We start from the raw sequence: 13,998 nt of genomic DNA, 5'->3' as shown, positions 1-13,998 counted from the left end.
ATTAATCCACCTGGTAGAAACGTTTCTCACGTCTGATTGTTGTGGTGATTTGAAGATATCATTTGGTAATCTTGTATCCAAGTCCTCTTTTTTCTGAAAAGTTTGTTTTCATTAGTTATACAAGGTTAAAAACGAGGTTTTACGTAACGTTTAATGATGATTGACAGCTGCCGTTCTAGTGTATTTTTTCGCGGATTGTAAAATTTGTCTGGAGGTAGAGTCAGGAAGTGATTAGACTCTCCAAAGAAGAAAATTATTATTTTTCCCCCTTTGACAGGGGGAAGTGTTTTTCTATCAGCTGTAAAAGGTCAAAAAATCCTGGCACAACTTCACCAACTTCCAAGGTGCTTGGAGAGAAAGAGTCTTGAAGAGGTCAGAAAAGCTCCAGCAACACTTGTAGTTTAGGAAACAACTTTTTTAGACCAACGCGTTTCGGCTTGTAGCCTTCATCAGGGTCATCATAAATGAATTAAAAACGGCACTTAAAAAGGGTAGGGCTGGAATTAAACAAATAAGAAGAGACAAACATTTTCATGGATTGTCCAGTCATGTGAAGCTACAATGGATTGACTGCAGGGGTGTGTGACTTTAGCCACTCTGTGATTTTTGACCAGTGAGGTGCTGGTAGAGGGTGAGGGGGAAATGTCAAAAGGGGAAGGATCATCGGCAACATTTTGGTAGAGGGCCTAAAAGACAGCTTCAATTGGATGGTGCTGGCACTGGCAGCCATTTCAGAATGTTAATTGACCAGAGGATCTATTTAACATCATACATAAAAAAGGAACATAAACATGTCATAAACATGAACGTCTCGGGATCTGTCGAGAAGAGCTGGATGAAGTAGCTAGGGAGAGGGAAGTCTGGGCTGCCCCCACGACCCGACCCCGGATAAGCAGCAGAAGATGGATGGATGATCATAATATTTAACAAATCAAACACGATTACTTTTATTTTATTTTCTTACACAACTGACAGAAAGTGTAAGTGTCCTCTGGAAACACTTCCGTTGTGTCGCGGTGCGTTTTTCTAATGTGTTGTGGTTTTTGCAGCGTGTGTTGTCAAAGTGATGAAGATGTTCTTTTTTAATTTTTTTTTATTTTTGCATGTGTTTTTTTCAGTTGCAGTGGTGTGAGCTCTCAGGGCCACCGTAGAATTGTTCAAGACGTTATTCTAGTTTCAAGCAAATTTTTCGAGCAAATTTCTCTTGTTGCATTGGCAGATTGTTTTAACTCTTTACAAGCAATTCAGACCTCATTTTTGTCTTTAAATAACTTGAAATCAGACATTTTTCAGGACTGGTCAGGTGAAAGACATTTTTTATTGAAAATAAGATAAAAACACTTGAGGAGGTTTGATTTTTTTGCAGTGGGAAATATTCCCAGATTTGACAAACTGCACAGACTCCAACTAGTGGTGAGAAGTGGTTACTGCAGTGGAATAAGAGAAATAAACGAATGCCTCCAAAAATAGCTCTCACCTTGTGGATAATATTCATACGATTTCAGGTTGCAACAAACGCAGCGGAGTGAAACCTGCGCAGATCTAAGCGTGCGTTTTCCTCCGCCGAGGTCTGAGCTAAATCTGGCCAATCAGAGAGACAGTTCATTTTTTCCCCGGCTGCTGCTCGCTGACTGGGCCTGTCAGGCTCATTTGTTAGAATAATTACACGGCTGTTAACAGCATCCCAGCTTAAAATAAAATTGGTGCAGCGTTGGTTTGAAATGGCTGCTGGAGACGTGAAGCAGGAAGCATCTGAGGGGTGAAATGTGAGGGTCGGTAGGTAGGTAGGGGGTCTGTGTGGAGGTTTCCTGGACAGACTCAGTCCAGGGTCTGTGTCCCCCCTCTCTCTGGGAGTGAGCCCTGCTCCTCTGGTTTATTTTGAGGCGCTCCTATCACAGCTGTTGTATCTGTGGTGGCAGCCTGTCCAAGCCCCTCGACACTCTTCCCTTTCCCTCTGCGGCCCTCGGTCCTGGTAAGACCCTGTTTGCTCACTATCCTCTCAAACTGGGAGAAAAAACCTAACACACTCTTCTTCTTTCTCTTTAAAACAAACTAACAACCCTCATTTTGCTTTCTAAAAGAGGATAAAACCTTTGTTTTTGTGTCATTTTCTGTCAAACTGGACGTCATATCCGTCTTCATTTATCGATCTGCTCTCAACCCTCTGTGACTATCACTGCTTTGACTCCTGTTGTGTATTTTTAGTTGATTTCCACCTGGATCTCTGCCTCCTTTGGAAACATCGAGTACAGTAGAGGTCACTTATGTAACGCTGATATTTTAATAGTTGTAAATGCAGCTTTTGTATGCACAACGGCTGACATTGACATCAATAAGAGTGGATTAGAAATAAATAAATAACTTGCCCATATAAAGAAGTGCCTAAAATAGCCGTGGGCTCTGGAACAGGTGCCATGTGCTCTGCTTGTGAAAGCTCAGGCAGTGTGAAGGCTGAAACTAATTTTATGCACGTAAACAGGCTCTGGCTCTGAGCCTGCACCACACGAGAAGGACAGGCTCCAAACGCTGCTCGCCGTCCGACAATCGAAGCTTTTTCTACACGAACCGAAGCTCGATCTCTTTGGTTTCACCTTTAAACCCAAGGTGACACGTGTGTTGGTTTGTACAACACGTTGTTAGGAGCAGGAAACGCTGTGTGTGCAGCTGCTGCAGTAAATTACAGAAGTCTCGCTCTGCGTGCTCGGCTGGAGAATAAACAGCTGTTTGAGGAGCTGATCTCTGAGGTAGCGTCTGATCACACTGAAAAAACTGGAGTCTCATCAAGGGTTTATGTCTCATATTTCATAATAATAGTCTTATCTGACTTAATATCAACCACATTCACCTGACGAGGCCATGCAAAGCCTAATTCAGGCCTCAGTTTGGTCTTTTAACACCTTAATATAAGACAAAAACTGAAAACTTATTAAGTGTTTTTGTCTTATTTTGAGTAGAAAATGTTTTTTTAGACTTAATATGAGCCACATTCCCCTGACCAGTCCAGAAAAAAGTCTGATTTCAAGTTATTTAAAGACAAAAACGAGGTCTGAGTTGCTTGTATTAAGTGAAAAAAAAAAATCAACAAATGTAACAAGAGAAAAGTTTCTTGTGTTAAGACATTTTTGTCATTAAATGACTTGAAACAAGACATTTTTCTGGACTAATTTATGGGCATGTGGCTAATGTAAAGTATAATAAGACAAATTTTGCTAAAAATTAGACAAAAACATTTGATAAGATTTAATTTTTTGCAGTGTAGGACATTTTTTTTTACAAGAAATAAGATACAAACACTCAGATTTCAGCTTTTACAGTGTAATATCAGGGGTAAATCAAGTCAGTCTTGTGACTGATTTAACTAATTGACCTTTTGGAGTGAAAAAGAAAAAGAGTTGACCGAAATCTTGCAGGGAAACTAAGTTTTTTAATCCTGAAACTGCAGAAATATTTCATATTCTGGTCAGAAAATGACAAAAATCTAAACCAGGGCTCTGCAAGCTTCGCTTTCATGAGAGCCGCTTTTCCTCTGCTCACCTGGATTACAGTCATTCAGGAGCCACAAAATCTACTTTATCTTCAAAACAAAGATGAAAAAGTAAAAAAATTGTAAACATAGTAAAACTCTTCAAAAATGATCAAAACTAGTAGTTTTTTTGTGTTTATAAAATTGTACATGTGATGTCTTGTTTTTTTTAACATTTAATAAATTTGCAGATATAAAAAAAATAAATAAATTTGTAATATTATGCATTTCTTAAATTTGCAACATTTATGAAATGTTAATTGGTTGCAAAATTTAAAGTGTCAAATTTTGCAAAATTAACAAAAAGAAGTTTGAAACATCTGAAAAAAATCAAAAAATTACCAAATTTTGAATTTTTAAAAATTTGCAAAAAAGAGAAAAGAATTCAAATAATAAGCAAGATTTTAGAAATTCAAAAAAGTTTTATCTTTTTTTTTGCTAATTTCAAATTTCTATTTAAAAAAATGTCAAAAAATTGTAAAAATCTCACAAAATGTAGAGCTTTATTGACAGAGGTGATGCATATTTAGCATAACAAAATGTTAACCCATGATTTTATTTAGTGTCGATGTCTTTAATTATCAATACCCTCTATAAGAAAAACAAAAATTCTTTATTCAATCATATTTTTTAAGCTACAAGGAGCCACTGCAGAGGAGTCAAAGAGCCGCATGAGGCTCCAGAGCCGCAGGTTGAAGACCCTTGATCTAAACCAAACCAAAGTGCACAACAGGAAACTAAAATTTTATCCAATGTTTTGGTCTTAATCTCAGTAAAAACGGTCTTTTTAGACATAATATAAGCTACAGTCACCTGACCAGTCTGGTGACCATGGGAGAAAAGAGAATTGTGCTTGTATTAAGACATTATTCTAGTTTCAAGCAAATTTTTAAGCAATTTTTTTATTGTTACATTGGTAGATTTTTTATTTGTTATTCTGATCGACATTTTGGGCTGATAAAAAAATAAATGACTGAAATCTTGCAAAAAAAACTGAATCTTTTAATCCTGAAACTGCAGAATTATGTCCTATCTGTCTGGAATTTTACAAAAAAAAATCACAAAAAATGTAGATTACAAAAAAAAAAAAAAAAAAATTTATTGAATGTTTTTGTCTCAAAAGAAAGACAAAAAAGTTACTTGTAAAAAGACGATATTCTAGTTTTAAGCAAATTTTTAAACAAGTTTTCTTGTTCCATCTGCAGATTTTTTTTTACTTCATACAGCAATTCAGACCTCATTTATGTCTTCAAATAACTAGAAATATAACATTTTTCTGGACTGGTCAGGTGAATGTGGCTCATATCAAGTCTAATAAGACAAATTTCACTAAAAATAAGACAAAAACACTTGATGGTATTTCTGTCTGCCAGACCTGCAGAGGACGCCAGAATCATCAGAACACCTGAAAGTTTTGACCTTTTTTGTCTCTTAACCCTGATGTTTGCTCTGAGCACAAAAAATATCAGATGATTTTTTTCGACTTTAACGCTAATATTTAGTTTGTTCACTGTTTTACAGCAGCACATGTCACATGACACAGAGTTAATATATTTCCCGAGAGTTTCAACACTGAAGAACAGATCTGCTCACTTTATTTTAACACCAGCCTCAGATCTGCTGGATGGGGTTAAGGTCCGGTCCATCAGACCTGAATCTCCTCATGATGACTCTGTTCTGTAGTTACAAAGCATCAGGATGAGTTTATAGACAAAACAGCTGAAACCTCTAAAATATGACAGGTGTTCTTAAAATCTCGGCCACTGCTGTATTTGTCAGGCTTTGTAATGCATGATGTTTTCATTTATGACGGCGAAATTTATTTTCCTGCTTTGCTGCAGGCTCTGAGCAGAAAGCATCATTATTTCAATCTGAGCTAATCTTTCTGTGCACAGTGGCAGTTTGTGAAGCTGAAAAAAGGACAGTTATTTAAAGTTTTAGTTTAAAGCTAGACAATGAGAAGGGGAAACTGCAACAGGACAGAGTGGTGACTGTGAAATCCGCACTGAAATTTATTTTGGACGAGCCAACATTTTAATCCTTAGATTAAGAAATATTACATGTGTAACCTTATTCTTAAAAACAAACATATGTCTCTAATATTAAGTCATTTTTACTTAAATTGTTGATATTTTTCCTGTTCCCAAGCTTCGTCTTTTTTGAATATTTGCAAATTTATCAAAAAAACGTAGCTATCACATGTTCGATTTACTAAACACTACTCGTTTATTTAATTATTCACTAGATATTTACTATTTATAGAAATTTACACACTTTCCTGTCTTTATTGTGAGGATAAAGTAGATTTTGTGGCTCCTGAATGACTTTAATCCAGTTGAGCTGAGGGAAAGTGACACCTATAAAAGTAAAGGTTGCAGACCCCTGATTTAAACTGACAAATTAAAAAAAAATTAACCGTCCGTACAGTGTGTGCTGATATTGAAATCAGTGTTTCACACCCAAAAGGTTTTATAAACCAGGCTGTAAAGATTTTTTTCGATGCCATATAAGTCTATTTTTTTGGCTTGGTGTGTTCGTGGTTTGTGGTCTTTCTGCAGCCAGCCTCAAGGGGATTTGTGATAAACAGCAAATTATGCAATTCCACATAGGCTTCTTCTTTTTTTTTTTTTTTGTCTCTTGGTTCAAATCCAACCTGCAGCCCTTTCCCTGGACGTCACTCCCAAACTTCACTGTTTCCTGCTCTATCAGCTGTCTCGTCATCTTTCTAGAGCAGGGGTCTGCAACCTTTACTTTCATAGGAGCCATTTTTCCTCAGCTCACCTGGATTAAAGTCATTCAGGAGCCACAAAATCTACTTTATCTTCACAATAAAGACAAAAAAAGTGGATAAAATTGTAAACATAGTTAAAATAAGAGTAATTATTGAATAATTATCAAAAGGTTGTGTGATGTCTAAGTTTTTTTATTTTAAGTAAATTCTCAATAATTAAAATAAAGAAAAAAATTGCACTGTCATTTATCTCATAAATTTGCAAAATTTATAAAAATTTCAATAAGTTGCAATTTTCTTTAAAAATTTGAAAAAAAAACCCTGCCAAATCTTTTTAAGAAAGAAATTTTAAAATATGTGCAAAATTCAATTTTTTTTCAAAAATTTGGAAAAAAAATATTATTTGACAAAAAATTAAATAATCAAAAAATTGTAATTGCAAAAATTTGCCGCATGTGAAATGATGAAAAACAAACATTTTTTTAAATCGACTGGTTATAATCTGGAAAAATTTTTAGATTTATGAAAATTTGCAAAATCTTAAAAAAAATTTTTTTTTCAAAATTTGAAAAAAAAGGAAAAATTTGCAAGAATCTCAAAAAAAATTGAAAGCTTTATTGCAAAATGTGATAAATTTTAGTTTTAACAAAATGTCAATGCAATACGGTATTTTGTGTCAATGTCTCTAATCGTCAAAACCCTCTGTGAGAAAAACAAAAATGCTTTATTTCAATTATGTATATATATATATATATATATATATTTTAGCTTCATTGAGCCACTGCAAAGGAGTCAAAGAGCCACAGGTTGAAGACCCTTGATCTAGCGGCAGAAAAAGACCAAAAAGAAAGAATAATCCTCACGTTTAATCCTAAAAATGATCAATAAACCTGAAAAAAATATTTATGGTGTTTCTCTTTAGCCTGGTGTAAACCAGTCCCCTGTTTGCTCCCAGTCCTCGCTCAGAATAATGGAAACTCGTCAGGAGAGCATCCCTGCACCCACGGGTCCCGAGGGGTCTCCAGCCGAGGGTCACCACATCGACCTGACAGAGGACCTGGCCCAGCAGCTGGAGGACATCATTAGCACCTACCAGGACGCCGAGATCCCCGCTGAGCCAGAGGACGCCGAGGAGGTCACGGCCGTCAAAGAGGCGGACACCCGCAAGGACCAGAAACTGGAGAAGAAGATGCTGAAAAATCTGGGTTTGTTTTTTCTTTCACCCTAAAAATGTCTCATTGATTAAAGCTGGAGTGGGTTTTATTCAGCGCAGTCAGCAGGAGCCACAGTAGTACTGAAACTGATCGGCGTGTAAGCAGAGCTGAGAGGCGTGTAAGTGCATCCATCTGCATCAGACGAGCAGGTAAAACACTGATCCAGCTCCTCGTAACCCTGCAGAGGCTTCCTAAGTGTGGATTAGATTTTAACTTCACATCAGAGTGAGTTAATCAGGGTAACCATGTGAATAAATCAGGCTGACATGAAGTTTTCTGCTCAGGGAAGGAAGCCATGCTGCTGATGCAAAGTCTGAACAAGCTCAACACGCCCGAGCAGAAACTGGAAGCCATCATCAAGAAGCACGCCGAGCTGGTGAGAGGATCAGCGTGGTGGAATGGGGGAGGATAAAAGCACCAGCTGTTTGTGTCTCTCCCCTCACGGTGCATCTCTGTGTGTTTTCAGCTGGAGGAGCATCGCAGCGACCAGAAGCAGCTGAAGGTCCTGCAGAAGAAGCTGCTCCAGGTGATGAAGGAGAAGGATCAGCTGCAGAGCGAGCACAGCCGCGCCGTGCTGGCTCGCAGCAAACTGGAGAGTCTGTGCCGAGAGCTGCAGCGGCACAACAAGACCCTGAAGGTACCTCAGCAGAAACCGCTTCCTGTCAGTCCCCCAAAACTACCACGAGCTGTTTGTGGCGTGGACCGGCTGTGGTGGCCATATGTTGCCCCCAACAGGAGGGGGCATCAGCTGACATCAGAGATCAACGATTATGTCAGAGCTGAACTTTGACCTCTTAAAGCGCCACACCCAAATCTCAGGCTGTGAAGACATGTGTTCTTTAAAAACAGGTTTTATTCCTGATAACAGGAGAGAGATCTCACAGCTCCCAAAATCTGCTCACAGCACCTTTTACGGTTCAGTTACGGCTCAGTTTCACAAGATCTAAGAGCGCTGCTCCTCGTTTTAGTGTCACACAGAACGGCTGATTAACAGTGTGTGACAATATTCTCCATGATCAGGACTCTGCAACCTTTACTTTCATAGGAGCCATTTTTCCTCAGCTCAACAGCTCAATTAAAGTAATTCAAGAGCCACAAAATCTACTTTATCTTCACAAGAAAGACAAAAAAAGTGTATGAAATCTTAAAGTTAGTAAAAAACTAGAGAATATTTATCTAAGATGTTTTTGTGTTTATAAAATTGTAAATGTGGTTGTAAAATTTTCAAAAAGTTGTTAAAAAATGAAGATAAAATGATTTATTGAAATATTTGAAGAAAAATTGAAAAAAAATTTAATTGCAAATTTTTTGAAAAATCTGCAGAATCTTAAAAAAATGGATTTTCTTTTTCTAAATCTGAAAATATAATGTCAAATTTAAAAAAAAATAAAAAATAAAAAAAATTGATTAGAAAATTGGGATTCTTTTTTCTTAATCCAAAAAAGATGCAAAAAAAAATAAAATTTTAAAAAAATTGCAAAAATCTTTTAAAATTTTGGATTTTTTTTTTATTTGAAAAAAATGTAAAAAAAAAAGAAAAAAAAAGAAAAAAAAAAGAAATTTAAAGAATTTGTTAACATCTTTTATCAAGTCTGGATAATTTTTTAAATCTAAAAAATGTCAAAAAATGAATATTAAAAAATTTTGCAAATTTTTTTAAAAAATATGGATTTTTTTTCTAAATCTATAAAAATGTTAAAGAAAATTACAAAATCATTTAAAAAGTTTGGATATTTTTTCTTAATCTCAAAAAATGTCAAAAAACAAATAAGAAAATTTGTAAAAATCTTACAAAAGCTTGGATACTTTTCTTGATCTGAAAAAAGTCAGAATGTAAAAATGAAAATTAAAAAATCTGCAAATTTTAAAAAAAGTTTGGATATTTTTTCTAAATCTGGAAAAATGTCAAAAAAACAAATAAATTAAAAAAAAATTGCAAAATCTTTTAAAAGGTTTTGATTTTTTTCTTATTCTGAAAAAATGTCAAAAAAAAAAGAAATTTGAAAATTTGAAAAAATCTTTTCAAAAGTTCTGATATTTTTTCTCAATATGAAAAAATATGTCAAAAAAATTAAATTAAAAAAAATTGTAAAAATGTTTTAAAAAATTGAAAGCTCAAAATGCATCAGGTGATGCATTTCAGTTCAACAAAATGTGAACACATACGATTTAATGTAGTGTCAGTGGCCTGACTGCGTCCAGCCTCAGCAGCGATGGCGTGCTGTGAGAGGACTTACTGATGCAGCTCAACAATCTGACCACGCTCACAGAGAGGAAGCTTTTTAGCCTGCATTTTGAAACTCTACTTAAAACCTTTTTAAGATCCAACAGAGCAAAATGTAAATTTTTGCAATTTTCCAAGTAGTCTTAAAGTTTCGATCGGGAGTGTATCTTGGTCTACGATCATAACTAATGAAGAAAAGAGACAAACTTTACTTCACTGATAATTATGTTAATACAAAGAAAGTCTGAAAGTGATTGTTTAAACGTTTTGACCTTTAACTCCTGATATCCCAAACATCCAGGAGGAGACGCTGCAGAGGTGCAGAGAAGACGACCTGAAGAGGAAAGAGATCACCACTCACTTCCAGGGCACGCTGAGCGACATCCAGGCCCAAATCGAGGAGCACAGCACCCGAAACACCAAACTGTGCCAGGAGAACAGCTCGCTGGCCGAGAAACTGAAGGGGCTGATTTCACAGTACGACCAGCGGGAGGCGGTACTGATCCTGCAGAACGCCAACACAAACACACCCCACCACCTGCAGCCTGACACCACCTGTAGCACCCAAAACCTCACACACCTGGGCGCCTCTGCCGCTTCCAAACACATGAATTATTCGCACATTTCACCCCGGTCTTACATTTACGAGCTGTGTATTTCACTTTTATGTGGCCAGAGCGCCCTGAGCGAGAAATGAAACAGCTTTCTCTGTGAAAACCACTCATAAATCCTCCTGATTGTCTCGCAGAACCTGGAAAAGGTCTTCAAACACAGAGACCTGAAGGAGAAGCTGCTGGAAACCAAGCTGACGCAGGCCAACCTGATGCTGAAGGAGGCCGAAGACCGGCACAAGCTGGAGAAGGAGATAGTAGGATTTAACATCAGGTTTATTTCATCGTCTCAGCTCGTTTGTGCTGTGACGCTTCATTCACCAAACGCTTTAATGTCCTGCAGATGCTGAAACAGGCGGTGGATTATAAATCTCATGTGAAGATCCTCAAGGAGCAAGAAATGGACATGAGAGGCCAGGTATTGTCGTAGGGCATCCTGGGAAACGTCGGTTTAATCGTCTGCTGAGCCTTGTGTAATTTTCTCCTTCTATTTCTCCTCAGCTCGACGTCTACTCCAAGAAGTTTGATGAGATTCAGGGCACGGTTTCAAAGAGTAACAGTGTCTACAGCGGCTTCAAACAGGACATGGACAAAGTAAGCCCGAGCGTTTGAAGCCGGCTCCATGATTACAGCTGAAAGACTTTGTTTATCTGTAAATAAAACACGATAAAAACAGGAAAACTGCAACAAATCCCATGAGGTTTACTCTTTAACTGGCAATTTGTATAATCCTGCGCCGCTCTGACTGCTATTTTTAGCGCTGGCTGTGATTGTGTGATGTGTGACTTGATGTTTGTGTGTGTCGTTAGATGGCCAAGAAGATGAAGAAGCTGGAGAAGGAGTGTCAGTCCTGGAAGAGTCGCTTCGACGGCTGCAACAAGAGTCTGGTGGACATGGTGGCAGACGTAAGAAACGTTCATCTCCGGTCGTTTAGCGCAGGAAACGTGGGATTAGATTTGTGTCAAAAAGAATCAGACAAAAAAAAATTGAAGTGCCAGAATATTTACTAATTTGAGAGATATAATCTAACTCAAGCAAAAAAATGTATTAATTGCAATCAAGATATTTGTGTAATTGTGTAAATAATTAGACTTTTACTTTTCTTATCATTAATTATTTTGTTTACAGTTCTGTCTTTTTTTTCTCACTGATCAGACTTTCGTTCTCAATGTCAGCTTTTTCGTTTGCGCTGCCTGACTGTTTGATCGCAATTTTTGGCACAAACCTCTCGAGTGGGTGGGCTTTGTGTGGAATGCGTTCTCATTGGCTGGATAGTTTTTGGGTGACACCCCTCGCCCCGGATGTTGTTCTGTGCTTAATTCTGAATTCTTGATGAATCCTATTCAGTTGGACTGATGAATTGCATCGTGACATTAGGAAGAAAGGTGGCCACAGAAGTAATTATTCTTACCAAGTAGCCGAAAACAAATGCCTATTGTACGTTATCCGACGTCCTGTTTATTCGATAATAGGTTACAGCTTTCCCAGCAGAGAGATTCGTGGCCTGTGCCGCTCAGAATGACACTGAATCTGAATGCTAGATTAAATCCACAGCAGTGAAGCTCTGGGACTGGTGTTGTGCCAAGGTAGCTACCCCCGCCAGGGTTCCTACCCCATCCGTGGAGACGCGCCTGCGCTGGGTGACGACTGCGGCAAATACAAAAAATTGGGACCCGTCTACGCTCACAAACCACGGTGACAGATGCGTATGGAATTACAGCATTAATATGGAGTATGTGAGGAGAAAAACACTTGGGTGTAGGACACAGACTGGGCTTAAAGTGATCCTCCGGGATGGAACAAGTTGGGTCCTATCACAAGGTTTAGGGCAGAAATTACCCCTACAGCAGTGATTTTTAGTCCAGAGCGCTCGCACCAAACACCCCCTCCCTGCTCCTCTGCTGGTTTCCTCTGCACTCAGACGGGGCCATATTTTACTTGACCGAAAAAATCTGATATGGGTCTGCATTCACGCTTTATTTAGAGAATTTTCAGCGCGTTACTTTCACACAAAAACACCGCTAAATAAGGCTCTAGTTCTCATCGTGTCTCTTCGTCCTGGCAGACTACCTGTGTTTGTTTATATCTGGCACGCCGCGTGCGCGGACTGATACACTAAGTGGCGAGCGCCTCGTAGCCAGCTGTGGCTCTGCAGCGGAGGTAGCGCCGTTTAACGACACGATGAGAACTAGAGCCTTATTTAGCAGTGTTTTTGTGTGAAAGTAACGCGCTGAAAATTCTCTAAATAAAGCGTGAATGCAGACCCATATCAGATTTTTTCAGTGGGAGTCTGTTTATTTGTGTTTTTGGTCAAGTAAAATATGGCTCCATCTGAGTGCAGAGGAAACCTGCAGAGGAGCAGGGAGGGGGTGTTTGGTGTGAGCGCTCTGGGCTTCTGCTGCACAAAAACACTGCTGTAGGGGTAATTTCTGCCCTAAACCTTGTGAGAGGACCCAACTTGTTCCATCCCGGAGGATCACTTTAATAAAAGGGGGGTAGGTTTACCCCTCAACTAACTCTTGAAAGAAAAGAGGAAAGTTTTTCAATCTCCTCCGGAGTTATGAGGCATGATAAGGAGTTTCTGAGGAATAAAACACTTGGATGTAGGACCCAGACTGGGTTTATATGAGGGGGGTAGAAATCATGGCAGGCCGAGCCAATATTCACATGAGAAATCATTAAATCCACGTTTTATATGCGTCTGTAGAAGCTAGTGAGTGTAAGCGTGCTCCAAAGTTACTTTTGTGGTGCAGACGTGCTTCTAAATCTGGAGAAGGAGTGTCAGCCTTGGAAGAGTCGCCTTATTAAATCCATATAATGCTTTAATTCCATACGTCTCTGTCACTGTGGTTAGTGAGCGTAGACGGGTCCCAATTTGTTGTTTTCGACAAAATTTTGTTGTTTTTGATTCTTTTTGACATAAATCTAATTCCGTAGAAACACACGTTGTATTGTGTTTGTTTCACTCATGGCGTTCATGACTCTTCACAGAGAGCGATAAAGGAAAAGGAGTTCGAACTCCTCACCATCAAGAACCAGAAGCTGGAGAATCTGTGCCGGGCTTTGCAGGAGGAGAGGAAAGGTCTGTACCAGAAAGTTCAGGGATCTGGGAGTCCACCAGAGAGTCCCCAGACCGAACCCACAGAGAAAGACGTCCCCGAGGTGCAGGAGACCCCTAAAGACCCTGAAGATCCCGTCCAGGGTGCTGCTGCTCCAGCTCCCGCCTCCACCACCAAGACCCCGTCAAAAACCGAAACCCTCCTCACCAAGGAACTGGCTAAAGTCAAGTCCGAGCAGGCGCTACTGGAGGAGCTCGCCACTTCCTTCGCCATCTCCCATGTCGTACCCACAGAGACAGCTGACAGCCAATCAGAGGAGCGCCACATAGAGGGGGAGAACGGCGAGGAGGCAAAGGAGGACGGGTTCCAGGAACAGAGAGATTTGGAAATGGAGTCGGTTGATTAATGCTTCGACTTCGACTGTGAGAAATGTTTCATGTGAGATTCATGGCAATAAAAAGAAAAATGCTGGCTGTGTGCGCCGTGTCTGATCCTCATGTGTCGAGATTTAGGAGACGGTTAATTCCAGAGGCCGCAGGAAGACGAGACGAAAATTACTTTACTGTTTTATGGCTTTAGGAGAAGGAAAGGTAAGATACATCACGGTAAAGTTTCACCCCAAAACCATGGAGGAAA

The 13,998-nt window shown here is 38.9% G+C and overlaps 1 protein-coding gene across 1 annotated transcript; it reads left to right on the top strand.

Moving 5' to 3' along the window:
* Positions 1-1,742: 1,742 nt before the first annotated feature.
* Positions 1,743-13,768, top strand: txlnbb (taxilin beta b). The gene is made up of 10 exons (XM_074691817.1): positions 1,743-1,972; positions 7,210-7,459; positions 7,753-7,844; positions 7,935-8,105; positions 9,994-10,188; positions 10,441-10,560; positions 10,647-10,721; positions 10,805-10,897; positions 11,113-11,208; positions 13,295-13,768. Exons 2-10 carry the CDS (start codon positions 7,225-7,227, stop codon positions 13,766-13,768), a joined length of 1,551 nt encoding a protein of 516 aa, XP_074547918.1. The 5' UTR covers positions 1,743-1,972; positions 7,210-7,224.
* Positions 13,769-13,998: the final 230 nt, after the last annotated feature.

This window comes from Halichoeres trimaculatus, unplaced genomic scaffold (genome assembly GCF_033239565.1).
Source record: "Halichoeres trimaculatus isolate MK-OKI-2021-1 unplaced genomic scaffold, fHalTri1.1 fHalTri1_scaffold_17, whole genome shotgun sequence".
Lineage (NCBI taxonomy): Eukaryota > Metazoa > Chordata > Actinopteri > Labriformes > Labridae > Halichoeres > Halichoeres trimaculatus.
The sequence above is the reverse complement of the archived record's forward strand: the minus strand, read 5'-3'. Positions and strand labels throughout refer to the sequence as shown.

Coding starts and splice junctions, on each gene's coding strand:
- txlnbb (XM_074691817.1), top strand. CDS start 7,225: ATGGAAACTCGTCAGGAGAGCATCCCTGCACCCACGGGTCCCGAGGGG. Junction 10,722..10,804: donor AAATGGACATGAGAGGCCAG/GTATTGTCGTAG, acceptor ATTTCTCCTCAG/CTCGACGTCTACTCCAAGAA. Junction 11,209..13,294: donor TGGTGGACATGGTGGCAGAC/GTAAGAAACGTT, acceptor GACTCTTCACAG/AGAGCGATAAAGGAAAAGGA.